Source organism: Ovis canadensis, chromosome 3 (genome assembly GCF_042477335.2).
Source record: "Ovis canadensis isolate MfBH-ARS-UI-01 breed Bighorn chromosome 3, ARS-UI_OviCan_v2, whole genome shotgun sequence".
NCBI lineage: Eukaryota > Metazoa > Chordata > Mammalia > Artiodactyla > Bovidae > Ovis > Ovis canadensis.
Genome location: NC_091247.1, coordinates 122,192,984 through 122,211,290, shown reverse-complemented (window position 1 = coordinate 122,211,290; position 18,307 = coordinate 122,192,984). Strand labels below are relative to the sequence as shown.

Sequence of the window (18,307 nt, the reverse complement as noted above, 5' to 3'; positions counted from 1 at the left end):
ACCCCAGTGGTCTAGGATACACATACATATACACACTTGTCAAGTCACTTCAGTCATGTCTGACTCTTTGTGGCCCAGGGACTGTAGCCTGCCAGGCTCCTCTGTCCAAGGGATTCTCCAGGCAAGAATACTAGAGTGGGTAGCCATGCCCTCCTCCAGGGGATCTTCCCACCCAGGGATCGAGCCTGCATCTCCTGTGGCTCCTGCACTGTAGGGGGATTCTTACCACTGACCCACCAGGAAAGCCCATACACACACACACACACACACACACACACACACACATATCAGAACATTCACTAGAATGCAATTATAATAAATATCCTAAACATAGAAAAATATGGGTATATTATAGCACTTGCAACTGTGCAAGAAAATTTTCATCTCGAAGAAAATTCATACTGCAACTCTACAGAATAAAGTTTATTGGATGATATTTTTTATCAAAATACTTGAGACTATACCAAACTGTCTTACTGAGCAGAACATGCAGATACAGTGGTCCCAAAGGACATGCAGGGAAATGGTTTCAGGGCCCCCATGCCCCGACCCCCTTCATGGATACCAAACACCAAGTATGCTCAAGTCCCTTATATATAATTGCACAGTATTTGTATAGAACCTAATGACATCCTCCTGTATACTTTAAATCATCTCTAGATTATTTATAATACCTAATACAGTGGAAATACTATGCAAATAATTATAAATACAATGGAAATGCTATGTAAATAGTTGCCTGTCAGCATGCAGGAAATTTAAGTTTTGCTTTTTAGAACATTTTTTCTGCAACTTTTTTTCAAATACTTTCAGTGCACAATTGGTTGAATCTGTGGATTCAGGGCCCACAGGTACAGGCTAACTATACAAGAAGGGGAACTTGAAAACACTCAAAAATTTATTCTGTCTTTCATTAATAACAACATCTAAATGGTTAATAGATTAGTTTTGATATACAATATGATCTATGATAAGGCAAGGATCCTCTGCTAGACAATAGGAAAAGATATAGTAACCTGGTAACAAAACTGTCTCCTGCACCCCACTCCAGTACTCTTGCCTGGAAAATCCATGGACAGAGGAGCCTGGTGGGTTCCAGTCCATGGGGTCGCTAGGAGTCGGACACGACTGAGCGACTTCACTTTCACTTTTCTCTTTCATACATTGGAGAAGGAAATGGCAACCCGCTTCAGTGTTCTTGCCTGGAGGATCCCAGGGACAGCGGAGCCTGGTGGGCTGCCGTCTATGGGGTCACACAGAGTCGGACACAACTGAAGCAATTTAGCAGCAGCAGCAAGGATGTGCGTGCTTAGTCAGTCTTGTCCAACTCTTTGTGACCTCCCAAACTGTAGCCCGCCAGGCTTCTCTGTTCGCGGGATTTTCCAGGCAAGAATACTGGATGGATTGCCATTTTCTTCTCTAGGGGATCTACATGACCCAGGGATCAGACCTGCATTTCTTGCTTCTCTTGCATTGCAGGTGGTTTCTTTACCCATTGAGCCATCAGGGAAGCCCAAGGATACAATTTATCAGTAAATAAAACACCAGTTTCCTGTACCTACTAATGCCTTTATTATATTGAATGTAATGGCCACAAAATGGTTCTCTACATATAATCAACTACTAATACTACATGTGGGATTCCGATTCTAGAAAACTGGATAGTGGAAAAGCTACACTAAATGAATGCTCATTATAATTAAAAGGAGTAAAACTTTACATAAGGTTAAGCTTTTTCTTGTAAGGAATTGCAGAGCTGGCAAAGAAGTCAGAAATCTATGGTGGACCAAAAACAAATACAAAAAAATAAATAAATAAAACAAACAAAAAACACAGTAAAAATAGGCGTCCTGATATGAAAGCTGGAACTAAAGCCTGCTCTGACTTACAGGGTAATGGTCAATTCTGGTGACTTTGAGTTTCTGTATTAACTGCTGTGTGAAGAGCCAGAAAAAGAAGGTAAAACCCTGGGCCAGGAGAAGGGTAAAAAATATCCCTGCATCAAGTGTTGGATCCCCAAAGAATGCAATTTCAACAAGACCCACGATATGGGCCAATTCTGGGGGCACTTTGAATTCTTCAGCAGAGTTGAAGAGAACCTGAGTGGTTCTCCCTAGACTTGTGTGATGCGGTATGCTCGCTCTCACAGAACAAGGTGTGAAAAGGAAACCTACCAAGAAAAAGAGGACAGAAAAGTAACTTTTTTCCTCATCATGCCTCTGGATGGAGAGGTGGAATAGGAAAAAAAAAAAAAAACCTCTGCACTGTTGAAACTGTAAGCCTATCCCTATGAGCGTACGTGGCCCAGATCCATGGAACATATATAATCACTTAGAACCAACATGGAACAATGGACTGATTCAAAATTGGGAAGAGTATGTCAAAGTTGTATAATGTCACCCTGCTTATTTAACTTTGGTGCAGAGTACATCATGTGAAACGCTGGGCTGGATGAACACAAGCTGGAACCAAGACTGCCAGGAGAAATATTAATAATCTCAGATATTCATTTGACACCACCCTAATGGCAGAAAGCAAAGAAGAATTAAAGTTCCTCTTGATGAAGGTGAAAAAGGAGAGTGAAAAAGCTGGCTTACAACTCGGCATTCAAAAAATGAAGATCATGGCATCTGGTCGCATCACTTCATGGCAAATAGATGAGGAAACGAGGGAAACAGTGATAGACTTTATTTTCTTGGGGTCCAAAATCACTGGGGATGGTGACTGTAGCCATGAAATTGAAAGACGCTTGGTCTTTGGAAGAAAAGTTATAATCTAGACAGCATATTAAAAAGCACAGACATTACTTTGCCGACAAAGATCTATATAGTCAAAGCTATGGTTTTTCCAATAGTCGTGTATAGGTGCAAGAGCTATACGATAAAAAAGGATGGTGGTGGTATTTAGTTGCTAGGTCATGTCTGATTCTTGCAACCCTATGGACTGTAGTCTGTCAGGTTCCTCTGTCCATGGGATTCTCCAGGCAAGAATACTGGAAGGGGTTGCCATTTCCTTCTTCAGAGGATCTTCCTGACCCAGGAATCAAACCCAGGTCTCCTGTATTGCAGGAGATTCTTTACCTACTGCAGACTGTTTACATTTACCATTGCAAATGCTTTACCAACTAAGCTACAAGTGAAGCCCAAAAACACATGAGAGCCAAAGAATTGAGGCCTTCAAACTGTAGTGCTGGAAAACACTCCTGAGAGTCCCTTGGACAGCAAGATGGAACCAGTAAGTCTTAAAGGAAATTAGCCCTGAATATTCATTGGAAGGACTGATGCTGAAGCTGAAGCTCCAAGACTTTGGCCACCTGATGTGAAGGGCCAACTTGTTGGAAAAGATCCTGATGCTGGGAAAGATTGAAGACAGGAGGAAAGGGGACAACAGAGAATGAGATGGTTGGACGGCATCACCAACTCAATGGACATCAGTTTGAGCAAGCTCTGGGAGTTGGTGATGGACAGGGAAGCCTGGTATGCTATAGCCCACAGGGTCGCAAAGAGTTGGACACAACTGAGCAACTGAACAACAAATATAACCTGAAAAGACCTCTACTTCAGAATAGAAATTAAAATGAATTTGTAATACCAAGTTGCCCTTACTCGAAAGCAATTAGCAGAAGCAAACACACATTTTCTCTGAAGAAACTCAACTTCAACTTAGGTCACAATTAGACAGAAAAGTGATACCGATTGAAAAACTACTGGAATTCTCTACGCAGAAAAATTAACAAGAGCAAAATACCAACATAGTCAGCCAGTCAGAAACAGAGAGAAAGCCATCAGTGCAACCTCACTAGCTGAAACTGTAAGCAATGCATTTACACAGAAAAATACTTGCAGGAGATGAAAGACCATAGTTGGAAAGATAATGGTTTAAAATTGCCTTCATAGAACAATAATGATTAACGAGGTTTAAACAATATAAATTAGATATATATATTATTATTACCAATACTCATAATGCCACTGCAAGTTCTTTTCCTTCAAGAGAAAGAATTCAACCTTTTTACTGGTATTCTAAATACAATGGATATAAATATGCTACTAAAAATTTAATAAAGAAAATTCAGATCCTTAAAAATATGGAAAAGTACCCCTCACCCCCACTGTTACCTGTTATAGAGTGTATTGCATCTAAGGCAGACTTAACAGGAAAAACTTCCATAAAAATGCTGACATTTCCAAAACTTTGGGAAGAACTTTAATTCGATGCACAGCTTGATATAACAATATAATCCTACAATCCCTTCCCAACTCAAAATCTTCCCTAGTGTCTTCCTAAACCAATGCATTAAATTGACAAAAATCCTCAACAAGTATTCTGCTTCCTTAACCTTCTGGCCCTAAGTGAAATCTTAAAACTACTTGAAAATACTACAACATAACACTCTTGGGTTGGCAGCTATTTGTTTTTCTCTCATCATCTCTGGAACCATAGGGCCTAGAGACCTTTCCGTATCAAGGTTTGTTCTTTCCTCTTCCTGAAAAACTCTAGGTGTTACCCCTCTTGTAAGACAATCATCCAGTGGTTCTCTGCCATTTCTCCAAACATCTTAAAATTTCAGTCACCTGACAACTGACCTCCTCTCTACCACTGTGAGATGTCAGTTCAGTTCAGTCATTCAGTCGTGTCTGACTCTTTGTGACCCCATGAATCGCAGCACACCAGGCCTCCCTGTCCATCACCAACTCCCGGAGTTCACTCAGACTCACGTCCATCAAGTCACGGATGCCATCCAGCCATCTCATCCTCTGTCGTCCCCTTCTTCTCCTGCCCCCAATCCCTCCCAGCATCAGAGTCTTTTCCAATGAGTCAACTCGTCGGATGAGGTGGCCAAAGTACTGGAGTTTCAGCTTTAGCATCATTCCTTCCAAAGAAATCCCAGGGCTGATCTGCAGAATGGACTGGTTGGATCATGGAAATAACCTGTGTAACTCCCTAGACTCTATATTCCTTGAGCTCCACAATTCCAATATTTTTTTCCTCCGCCTCCCTCTAATCAGCAGCCTTCATGGCAACGCCTGAGGCCTTCATTACCAATAACTGCCAATATTCCTCTCTTTGGCAACTCTCTACGTCTCCAGCTGACCAACCACTACACTGTCAGTTCAACAAGTCACTGACACTCATCAAGTCTTTACTGTCCATCACCATGCTTAACATCCTCAGCTCCCTGCTTACTCAGCTCAGACAGTCTATCACTAGAGTCACTCCCTAGAAATCTCCACCAACTCCTTTTTCTATCTTACTTTTCTGGCAAAATTTCAATGTTGTTTAAACTGAACTCAGGGCTAGTCTACATCCGCAATGCAACAGGTGAACATGTCTGAATAAAATACCACTCCATGCTGACTAGCCTTACTTTAATTTATAACTTCAAATCTCAATCTTTTTCCATCACTCGGCAGCCTATCTATTTTTCAGTTAATTCAGTCTTCTACTGTTATGCTTGTTTTCACCATCTTCTTTCTCCACAAACATCCAGTATCTCCTCCCTCTCTTTATTCAAACCTGATAAACCTGCTTCTAATTTCATCAAGAAAATAAAAACAGTCAAAGAAGACTATATGTTTTCCTACCACTCATCTTCAACTGCCTTCTTATCTAAAACCTAGTCCATTTCTGCACTAAATTCCATTCCATCTACCTAGTTAGACTTTAGACTTGACGTTTTTTCCTCTCTGTTGTATTTTCAGTTTTTCTCTCATCACTGAATTATTTCTATCATGACACATACATTGTATGGGGCTTCCCTGGTAGCTCAGCAGGTAAAGAATCCACCTGCAAGCAGACCCTGGTTTGATCCCTGGGTTGGGAAGATCCCCTGGAGGAGAGCAGGGCAATCCACTCCAGTATTCCTGCCTGGAGAATCCCGTGGAGTGAGGAGCCTGGTGGGCTATAGTCTATGGAGTCGCAAAGAGTCAGACACGACTGGCTGACTGAGCACAGCACACACACACACACACACACACACACACACATCATATACACGTGAACACACATCAGTTATTGCTCTATTCTGTCCTCCATTCTATATCCACATTTCTCAAACCTTGCCTTTACCCATTTTCTCCAGTTTCTTGCCTATCATGCTCTTTTAATCCCACTTCAGTTGGGCATTTTCTCCTCATTTTTAACCAGGAAACGTACTCTTATGGTGTCATCAATGACCTTCATCTTGCCAAACCACTAATCAACTGTGTGCTATCACTTCACCGTCAGGAGCTTCCCTGGTGACTCAGTGGTAAAGAATCTGCTTGCAATGCTGGAGACCACCTGCAATGCAGGAGACGCAAGTTCATTCCCTGGATCAGGAAGATCCTCTGGAGAAGGAAATGGCCACCCGCTCCAGTATTCTTGGCTGGGAAATCTCATGGACAGAGGAGCCCATCAGGCTACAGTCCATGGGGTAGCAAGAGTCAGACATGACTTAGTGACTAAACCACACTTCACTGTCAGCAGCACTTGACGTAGGAAACAAGTTGCTTCTAATTTAAAATATCTCTTCATTAGACTTCCAAGACATGACCTTCTCCTGACTTTCCCCCGACCTCACTGGCCACTCCTGCTCAGTCCTTGACTGGCTCCTCCTTGACTTCCCAAAGTCTCCGTGTCCTGTTACCCGAGGACACAGCAGTATGCTTCTTTTCAACTCTCTCTGCACTTACCCTCATGTGACTTTACCTCATCCTTGGCTCTGAACACCCAACATATGGTGATGCTTTAAGACTGTATATTCAACCCTGGATCCTTTCTGTGAGTTTTAAACATATATGCCCAATTGCCTTCATGACAGGCACTTGAGTATTTCAAACATGTTCAAAACATGAACTCCTAAGATTTCTCCAACCTGATCTCCTCCCCAGACTTCCTCATTTCAATAAATGGCACCTCATTCACCAAGATGCTTAGGCCAAAAACCTGACAGTAAATCTTGAGTTTCCTCTTTATTCCCACATCCAATATATTCAGAAGAAATCTTTTAAAACATACCAAATTATCATCGCCTAATTCTCCAATAGCTTCACACTGAAATTAAACATCACATACCTTAGTATGGGGCCCACGAAGGTGTGACCCACCTCTGCCTCTCTCTCCCTCATCTGCGAATTCTATCCCATAGCTCACACTGCTCAAATGAGAGACATGGTCTCCTCTCCCTCAGACACACCAAGCGCCTTCCCTCTTCAGGAACTTGGTTATTGCTATTCCTCCTCTGGAACATTTTCTTCCTTATCCTCATCTAAGTAAATCTCACACATTATTAATATCTCTAGGCAAATATAACCTCCTTGGAGAGGCCTTTTCTCAGTCTTCCATCTCAAATTGCCTGCTCATTCTTCCATAACTCTCTTTTCTTTCCCTGATATTTTTTTTTTCAAGGAATTTGCCAGTATCAAAAATCATATATATTATTTGTTTACTGGCTTGTCTTCTCTGACCCTTTGAGAATGTTAAGTTCCAGAAAGACAGAAATCCTGCCTTATTTACTGCTGTAACTATAGTGCCTAGTTCAGTGGTAGTATGTGATATGGAATCCATAAAAAGTCTGTTCAGTGAATGAAAACCTATGCTCAAGGTGGTACAGAACATATTTAAAACAAAGGAGAAACTTACCACTAAGGAAAGTAAGATTGAATTGAATAGCTCTTTAATTGCAAGGGAAAAAAGGAATTAGTGATGCTATACTTGAACTTTATAAATCAGTAGAACTTGGGATTTTGAAAAATTCTCATTGGAATTTGCTAACTCGTCCCCGTGGATTTACCTGCCTACGACCAGTAGTCAGGATATAAATATGCAGCCCTGACCCCAGGCTGACATCCTATGCGTTTTTGTTCATTTCTCCTTAGGGGATAACCCATGCTAGATCTTCAGGGAAAATAAAGCAAGATAGATTTAATGACTTGGTGATTTTGGAGAGTAATCACATATTTAAATTTTTCTGAAATAGCATAGTGCTTCTAATTGTAGAAGTATCACGTAAAATGGATAACTCATGAATGAAAAATAATTATTATATCAGTTGGAATAAGCTAGAGCTATTAAAAACTAAAACTAAATAATTTAGTTCATGATCATCCTAAACTAGTGGGACGTTATCTTGGGTATGCCAGAAGATTATTGTTTGGCATAGATAGTTTTAATGTCACATAGAGAAAGTAATAAAATGCCTTTCATTAACATGAATAAATTTATACAGTCCCACACAAAGTTTTGATCAACAACTAAGTTACAATCGCCTAGTAGTTACTGCCCCAATTCAGACTTACTCAAGGCAGTGGTTAAGGCTTACTGTAAAGAAAATTATATCTTAAAAAAAGAAAGGAAAGAAAATATACATATATAGATCATCAAAGGGTAATCTGTATGGGAACTTAAAGTTCTTTATGTGCTTATTGTGCCCTAAGTGTGAGAAAATATAAACTAATCTCATTTTTTTACTAACTGCACATTCTATACTTAAAACACACACACACGATCAATCCTATACTGATTTTTCCTGCTTGACACATCAGGATTTTACTTTCAAGCATTATAAACTCTAATTCCCCAATCAAGATAAAACATCTGAACAAATAATTTACTCCTATTTGTAACTAGCAGCATAACACTATTAATTAGCTGTAGTTGGCTTATTTAGTTAGCTGAGTGAGCACAGCTCTCAGTTTCTCATGAAACAGTATTGAAAAGTGGGATCTTGATCTCTAGAGTAAGAGTAGAGGGTGTATTGATTGCATTTAACAAGAACATTGATCCCTGGGAGTAAACAGTTGCTCCTGAATACATCCTGCTTCAAATGACACCTTGAGATGGTGTTTAAAATTCTAGCTACCTCTGTTGCAAAAGGAACTCCAATTGGTGGTTCAATTGTATTAAACATGATCTAGAGGAAAAGTCACTGATGCAGATTCCATTGCCTGTGAAACACCCAGTCATTAATATCAACTTTAGGAGGGTGGGAATTCACTTTCTTTTGCAGTGCTAATAGAGCCCAGGGAAAGGTTTCTATACTATAAATTATTTGCTGAATAGTTGTTGAATGGATGAACCTCGCAGACCTCAGTTTTTCATTAGGAATGCAGATAATAATACCTTATTGCTTTATTGTAGAATTAAAAAGACAAATTTTGTGAAAGTCAATAGAAGAATATGCTGCAGGTACTTAAAATATGCTTCTTTCCTTACATGGTGTAAAATGAAACCAGGTAGAGACTTTTCTCAAAAATACTTATTTTCCATACATTTATAAAAGCAATGAAGCATGCTAATATATATAATAACAATTATTTTGCACCATAATATATAATTTATGATGATTTTTAAAAAACACTATTTTCATTACTCATTCATGCCATTACAACTGTTGTCATCCCCTACGGACAGTTTTATGTCATTTCATTTTATTAATTCATGTGACAGTCTCAAGAGAATGAAAAGTGGAAAAAAAAGTGTCAGTCGCTCAGTTGTGTCTGACTCTTTGTGACCCCATGGGCTGTAGCCCCCCAGACTCCTCTGTGAAATTCTCCAGGCAAGAATACTGGAGTGGGTTGCCATTCCCTTCACCAGGGGATCTTCCCAACCTAGGGATCGAACTCAGATCTCCTGCACTGCAGATGGATTCTTTACCATCTGCGTCATCCTCTATGGTCAATTGTATATCAATGTATTTTATTAATTTCTGTGACCAGTCTCAAGAGAGTACTTTTGCCCAAAGGTAAGCTGGTTTACTAGATCCCTGATTCCTCAAAGGTCAGAGACAGGGCCTCACCAACAGCATCTGGATGAACCATAAGAAATTGCTGATATTTAGCCAATTATGATGTATAGGAACAGTGACTCCAATCGTCAACCAGTAGCTAGTCAACAAATATTTATTTTTTTTAAATGTGGGGATAAAACAGTAATTTACATTTAGTTTTAATTCTAGGCATGTGCTACAGAGTTGGCCTAAAAGTGATGCTCCAATATGTGTTTATAAGCAAAATATAAACCATGCACTAAGATCATCAAATGTCTTACTTTGTGCTATTTGCTCTTGTACACTGAAACTGAAACACAATTAATTCTTTGCTTATATTATTTCATTTATATGGGATACACACCTGGCCACAACCACCTATATAATGTCCATTCCACCTGATTCTTTAAGATTAAGGTCAAATGCTACCTCCCCTGTAAGGCTTCCCAGGCATGTCCTTTCTGTGCTCAGACTCTACACCTCTGTCTATATATATATACTCAAGAATGTATACAGATATACACACATACATAGACAGATGTATAGAATTTACATGTATTAAGTCTATATACATCTATGGGCCTCTCAGGTGGCTCAGATGGCAAAGAGGCTGCCTGAAATCCAGGATACCTGGATTATACATCTATAGATATATATCTACTTACATCTTTACATGTGTGGCTCAGACAGTAAAGAATCCACCTGCAATGCAGGAAATGTGGGTTCGAACCCTGGGTCGGGAAGATCCCCTGGAGAAGGAAATGGCAACCCACTCCAGTACTCTTGCCTGGAGAATCCCTTGGACAGAGGAGCCTGCGGGGCTACAGTCCATGGAGTCGCAGAGTCAGACACAACTGAGCAACTAACACACACACACATTTATACATACACATGTATAAATATAGATATATCTATAGATAGATGCATATGGATGTATACAGAATTTATATAGATTATATATAGTATAGGATTCTATTCTTATGAATGTGTCTCTGCTATTTCCTAGTTTCAAAGCAACCTAATTTATAGGTACACTGAAAGGACTTCTGATTTCTCAAGATACATCCTTTGGGAAAAAAAAAACACACTGACTTTTAATCCCTTATATGTAAATCAGATTTTAAAAATTTACACAGCAAGTCTTTTCTCACACCTTCCCACAAAGATCATATAAATTCCTGGATTATACAGAACAGAATGACAGACTTCCGGTTATGTAAAATATAAAACAATATGACAATTATCGGCCATGTTTACTTCATTAATATGTATGGGGAAAAAAACTTACCAGTCTCAGAAGTCCTCACAGAAAGTATAGAAGATAACTGATCGCCATGGCCAAATCTGGTATATGACCTTACAGAAATGTTATAGAGGGAGTAAGGTTTTAAGTCTCTTAAAATTATGTTTGTTGTTGAGGTGTTCTTCATGAATAAGGTATTTACGTTTCTGTAGAGCACTTCATAGGCAACAATAATGCCGTTGGGTTTCTCAGGTGGTGACCACTTCAAACTTATTTCACTAGCAGTAACATCAGTAACTTCGACATCTTGAGGTGACGATTCTGGTTCTGGGGGAAAAAAACCAATATGTGTGTTTTTTCATGTTTATTGCTTCAGACGCTAAAGCAGCATGAGGGAGATGACAGTAAGCATGCAGCACCACTTGCTTCTTTTTATTAAAACTGCACCGAACATTCTTACCATCTTCTGGAGTTCTCACGAAGATGTCATTTGCTTCGGACAAAGAACTTTCTCCAACAGTGGTTGAGGCAGCCACTCTCATTTTATATCTTGTGTATTTCTTTAACCCTGTAAGGAAAATAGGCCATTTGTTCCAAGTCCCTAGAATACTATTCCTGGATTAGTGCCGTTTAACATCAAGGCTAGTGAAAATAACTTATCTGGGAGACTGGTTCTCTAAATCAGTCTCCTATAATCCCAATCTCCCAAACTTCCTTGGTATAGGAGCCTTCCATCTTGATGAGGTTTTAGTTCTCTCCTAAAATATCAAGGCAGTGGTCTGAGACTGAAGAAGCAATTTTTGGCACACTGCAAGGAATGTAGCTGATTTGGCACAAACACCACGTCAGCTCAATTACTTCAGCCGATGGTCACATTCAGTCAATCAAGCCTTCAATACTGAGTTATTTTGATGCATCAGGCATAAAATTCCGTAGGTCAAGTATATTCTTAGGATACCTGCGGTCTGATGACTTTATTTGCAGATAAATATAGTGAAAGAAAAACAACATTTAATGAAGTTATTTCTGCAAGTATTTTTAAAGATATCCGTGGGAGCATAGCACAACAAAATTTGCAGTGATGCAACATGTACCCCGCAGTGTTTAATGGCATAGAGAGATGTGCATTTTCCATCAGAATAAGAATGTCAAAACAAAATTCTGTTCTACCTGTTATGAGAAAGTTGTTATCTATAGCAGTCATCTGGAATGCTCTGTTTGTATCCAGTTCCATTGCATAAATTGTATAATGAGTTATTTTCCCATTAGGATATTCTGGAGGATCCCAATATAACAAAATAGATGAAGAACTAATATTTTTATAGTTTATAACTTGAATGGAGCTTGGCACTTGAGAAGAAGAATGAAAAATTAATATGAATGAAAAGTATTACAATGTACCAGAGCAATATCTGCAGGCAGCTATTTCAAAGGAAATATATTCTTACCTTGCTCAAGCGTCCTAACATTGAGAACCGTTGGTGGTCCTTCTCCCATGATGGTGAAAGCAGATACACTAATCATGTGCTCAGTGAAAGGTACAAGTCTCCTGATAACGTAGGACAGCTGTTCAGCAGCAATGTCAGTGATATACTGATTCCTTGAAGTTCCTATTTGAAATCAGTTTTTAAAAAATTTAACAAGTGTTTGGCTTTGTGATCAAAATCATTTTGCTTCCACAGTGAAATTTTAAACCCAATTTCACACTATCCATTAATCTCTCCATGTAATCCCTTATATGAAAGGTAGACAGATAATAATAAATATACTGAATGTACTCCAATAACATATATAGACATTTTGTGCTCATAATATAGTTTTGCTAGTTGTTATACACTATCCCAGAATAAAAGATTAGTGTTTTGAGAAAATATAACTTTCTAAAAAAGACAGGTTAGGAATTCTTTTCCTAAAAAACAACTGTGCAATGATATCAAATTGAAATATTATAAGTCAGTGCTGAATTATGATATAAAAATCATGGAAATAAGATTTTATTTGGACTCAAAACTCACCACACATTTGCTAAATCCATTAATGATTTAACAAGCATACTTATAAAACTGCCACATAAATATATCTGAACAAGGATTTCAAAAAAATCCCTATTTCAAAAAATAAGCTAGTTTTTTTTTTTTAAACTTAGACTGTGCACTTCCAACAGTGATAATTAGTGCTTAGGCCAAACGAAGTATTTTAAAAAATATCCGTATCAGAAATTATGGGCCTCTTAATTTTTAGTGTCTTCTAAAAATTGTCTTCTTTGCCCAGGAAAAACATGTCAGTAAATGAAATAAGCACATATTGAATGCAATGTGATACTTTTGCCAAATTCCACCATCAATATAACAAATTTTAATTTGGAAGGGAACAAATATCAAATTAGAGAAGAAACAACAAGAGAAACCCTTTTTTCTCACTTAGCATTTTAGAAAAAACAGAGATAATTTAGATCTGCTTCTTCTAACCAAATATTTTTAATTCACTATATATGACATTCTCCTTATAGAAACAATAAGATCCCTTGACCCTGAGTAGTAAGTATATACACTAATGACATCACCACGTCATTGGGGTCACCTCCACCTGTTGATCACCCCGTGCACTAGAGTTGTAACTTTCTGACCTATTTACCTTCAGTGACATTTGAAAACCTATTAGTCAAAAGCTGCAGAGAGTGTGAGGCCTGTGAATGATTTGAAGATATGTTAATCCTTTCCCATCACACCTGCTTTGGCAACTGTAATAACTGATTGTCTCTGCAGCTTGGCTGGAGACTCTAGGGTGCTACTTTCTCTGGAGGAAGGTCAGATGGGTTAGGAGGGGCCAGCTCCTGCCTGTGTGGCATTTCCATTTGCCGCATGAGGTTATCCAACAGTTGAAGAAAAAAAAACTGACTCTAGCCCATGGACCATTAATAATTGGGTTGAACTCTGAGCTAAGGTTCATATCTGTGCTAGCTAGTACTGGTGGTTTAAATACATTTCACACAGAGCAAAAAAAATGTACCTACCAAATGTTGAAGGCTGGTCTTCAACTCTGCCCCTCACAGGAAAGTAATTTTGTGGATGACTGTTATATATAACTGAAGCAAGTGAATACAGATCAGAAGACATCTCTGCTGAACCCTCAAATAATCCTGCCATTGACTCTACTATGCTCACAGTTTCTGGAGCCATGGGGTTTATATACTGAACCTGAAAACAGATATTTGCAAAGACAGCGATGGTTACATTTAATAATGGCTGCAATCAAGTACTAGTTTCAACAACTAATAATTTTGGAATGATAAATTTTTTAAAGACAATATTATTTCCACGACTACTGTCTCCCTTACACTCCAAATTTTCATTCTGAAACTATTAAAATCCTGCATCATTGTAGCCCATTATGATCAATTCCGTATCTTAAAACTCTATACTGTGTAGTGCAAAAAAGGAAATAATTTATTTCTGACTTAAAAATGGTCTAAAAAAATAGCCATCCTCATGCAAAGTTTCATGACTAAAATATTTTAGCTGCTTACCACCCAATAATAAGTTGTTTAAGCCTACTGCCTTATTAAAATGTGTTTGCTTTGCCAATATACGTCCTCATTTGTACACCAGGTGTGAGCAGCCTGCATGCCTACTGGGTATATGTCAATAATAATAACTTTTAATCAAATGAAGTTACAGACATGAACAAAATTAGATGGCAATAGTTTTCAAACAGTTCAAGACAGACCTATGTAAAGCTCTGGGCCTAAGGAATATTTTAGGTAATTGTGATTGTTCCAAGATGCCGTAATGTACCTCACATGAATCAAGTCCACCAAAGTAGCAAATAATGACATGAAATAAAACATCATGAGCGTACAAGTATATACAGTAGAGTTTTACGTTAGGACAACAAGAGAACTCTCTCCATTCTTTCCACACAGCATAACAGATTGAGACAAAATGAAAAAATCTGAAAATAATCTAGGTTTAGATGATACCAAGACAATATTAATAATTGTGTTGATTGTGATAATGGAATTACATAATGAATTAGAATTTCAGTATTTTTTAGGAATCCATACTTAGTTAGGCATGTAAGAGCAAAAATATATGAACTCTGGAATTTATTTTAAAACACGCCTGCATCAACAGCAAAAATGAGAGATGGCAACAAAGACAGCATGTTGATAATTATAGAATCCAGGTGATAGGTTAACGGATACACATTATACTCTTTTTTCTTTCATTTATACCAGTTTAAAAATTTTCCAAAATGAAGTATTGGGGGGAAAAAGACAATGTTTTAAGAACTACTCTTTTTTTGGTCAATTTCTTCAAGACTCACCTCCAAGCCCTTTTTTTTCTGGAAGATTTTTTTCAAAGAAGATGATCACTCTGTTCCTTCCAAATCAATGTTCTTGCAACCTCAGAATTTCTAATTAATTCAAAATATAGATTTTATTTATAAATTTTGATACACCTATCTTTTAATTATTTTTTGAGTTGAGCCCAAAACAGGCTTTTAATTCCTTATGAACATAAAGCATTTAGTTTTTTGTTTTTTTTTTAAAGTAGGTGCTCAGAAAAATATCAGGAAGGCAAGGAATTTTTAGGCTGCTTACTTAACTAGTTACAAAGGCAGATCATTTGAACATTAACTTTTCTGAGAAATAAATCAAGAAAAGATGCAAAGATATATTTAATTCTCCAAATTATATTTATAAGATAAAATTATCGAAACCTTATTTCTTTACGCAGGGAAGTATCATGATGAAAAGCAGGGAGATATCAGTAATATTTACTTCAAAAATATTATGATAAATCACTCTGGGTAAGGAACCATACTTGGAACAAACTAAAGATCTTCCACCTTCCAAGGCCCACTTCAACTTTACTTCCACTGGGAAATCAGAGAAGGCATGAATCACAAACACATAATTCAGAGATGCTCTGGTATTCCAGTCAATAGTTTATGCCTGAACCACACAGCTGTTTCCACTATCAATCAACCACCCTTTGAGAAGCCAGTGTGCAAAGCACTACAGAGGGTACAAGGGGGTAACACAAAGAATTTCCCCTGAACTATGATTTTGCGTTAAATCTCACAATATTTTATACCAACATCAGATACATTTTTGAGAGTTAAGCTATAGTATCCCATCAATTAACTAAGTTAAGCATCTCTGTTGACAAATTACTGTTCCAGCCTAAGAGGTGACTGAGAAATTTTGACTATCTGAACTTCTTCCAAATACACTGGAAGGACCCTCCTTAACTATAAGTGATTTGTATTTATAAATTTGAACTGGTTTTGTAAAAATCCAGGATGTTACTAATTATCACCAAGTGTGCCACATTGTGAATATTTCTTACACTTTGCCTCTTTAAAACAGGGATTAGGTTTTTCAAAGGATGAAAAAGAAATAATTTAAAGAAAAAATGATTAATAAATTAAAGAAAAAATGGCATTGAAACATGTATACTATCATGTAAGAAACGAATCGCCAAGTCTATGTTCGATACAGGATTCAGGATGCTTGGGGCTGGTGCACGGGGATGACCCAGAGAGATGATATAGGGTGGGAGGTGGGAGGAGGGTTCAGGATTGGGAACACATGTACACCCATGGCGGATTCATGTCAATGTATGGCAAAACCAATACAGTATTGTAAAGCAAAATAAAGTAAAAATAAAAATTTTTTTTAAAAAAGAAAAAATGATAGGAAAGAATCAGAACTTAAGAAAATAATGAGAAGTGGCTGAGAAATAGGAATGGAAATGACTGATAGAGAAGGAAATAAAGGCCTATCACAACTCCCCCAAGTTTGGCCTCATTGAGTTAGTCTAGTATTCTCAACCCCAGCACTAATGACATTCCATGTTTGAGAATTTTTTTGTCATAGGGAGCTGTGCAGGGCATTGTAGGGACCAGCCTGCCTGGTCCCTACCCACTAGAAACATATTCCCTGTGGTGACAATGAAAACTTCAGAGATCGCGAAATGTCTCCTGGAGAGCAAAACTGCCCTCAATCGAGAACAACTGAGTCAGGCAATGTCACAATTCATCAACATGAAAGCCTTCTCATATGCTACCTAGGAATCTTTGGAATTGATATGAAAGAATTAGAAGTCTTCAGAGTTCAGTTCCTAATCCACCTGAATAAACCAACCTGATTCTACATGTAACAGTCTTTATTATAGCTAACATGACTGTATTTTCAAAAACTTTACTATATCTATCAATTTACATTTTCTGGAAGTCTACTCAATTGGTTTAATGAAAACGTTGACTTATTCTTAAGAAATGCTTCCATATTTTATTATAAACTATAACATGATTTGTACTATTTTCAACCAGTGGTAAAAAGAATTTTATAATTAGTATATGTTTGGAAGCCTTTTAATGGAAACTGTATCATTCTGCACTTATTTGGGTGACAAATCCTTAAGGCTTGATTCTGTCTATGTTCCTAATGCTCAATAAAGTAAACATCTCTAGAATTCCTATACTACTTTCGAGTCTTGTTCTCAGCCTCATTCTGGAGCCACTGGCCAAGCATTTGGCTTGCGTTCTTATGTTCACCACTGACAAACATTTATATACTTGAGAAATATGTTGGATGAAAGGATGTATCTATAAAAATCTCAGAAATTTGTGACACTATATAGCAAGATGTCTTTGGGGAGAAAATCCCTCAGGATTTGATCTGAAAAACAAGTACAGAAGTACAGAATGAGATCCGAGTATGAAATTCAACTAGGGAGCAATTAATGAAGAGTGGACTTTAGGATTTTTTATACTTTCATCTAGGTGGAATAAGTCTCCCAAATAAATTAATTTTATTCTTTGCATTGATAGAAGCATAAAATTCATGCTAAAGGAGAAAATAATTCTGCTCAATTTGGCTTCCGTTAAACTATATGTGGAACATAGTGTTCAGCTGAGAAAGAAGCTCATTGATAAACTGGAAAATAAATACACAGGAGAGTAATCAATCATATGAATGACTGATGAAAAACTGAGGATATTAAGCCTTAGGGAAATCATGACCATTATTTTCAAATGATTAAAAGTTAAATCATTGTATATTATTACTACTAATGGAGACACCAACACTAAAGCTGCTGCTGCTGCTGCTGCTAAGTCGCTTCGGTCGTGTCTGACTCTGTGCAACCCCATAGACAGTAGCCCACCAGGCTCCCCTGTCCCTGGGATTCTCCAGGCAAGAACACTGGAGTGGGTTGCCATTTCCTTCTCCAATGCATGAAAGTGAAAAAAGCTACTTTGTGTCAAGTACAGTGATAAATATTTTTACCCGTGTGATCACTTAATTA

General features: G+C 37.9%; 1 protein-coding gene across 1 annotated transcript in view; it reads right to left on the bottom strand.

Moving 5' to 3' along the window:
• Positions 1-18,307, bottom strand: part of PTPRQ (protein tyrosine phosphatase receptor type Q) — a 275,808-nt gene that overhangs the window by 200,401 nt on the left and 57,100 nt on the right. The window contains exons 13-17 of the mRNA XM_069584123.1: positions 14,005-14,188; positions 12,440-12,601; positions 12,162-12,341; positions 11,452-11,559; positions 11,037-11,318 (exon numbers count right to left, since the gene is read on the bottom strand). Of these exons, the coding sequence (XP_069440224.1) occupies positions 11,037-11,318; positions 11,452-11,559; positions 12,162-12,341; positions 12,440-12,601; positions 14,005-14,188 (916 nt within the window). The remainder of the gene's footprint in view (positions 1-11,036; positions 11,319-11,451; positions 11,560-12,161; positions 12,342-12,439; positions 12,602-14,004; positions 14,189-18,307) is intronic.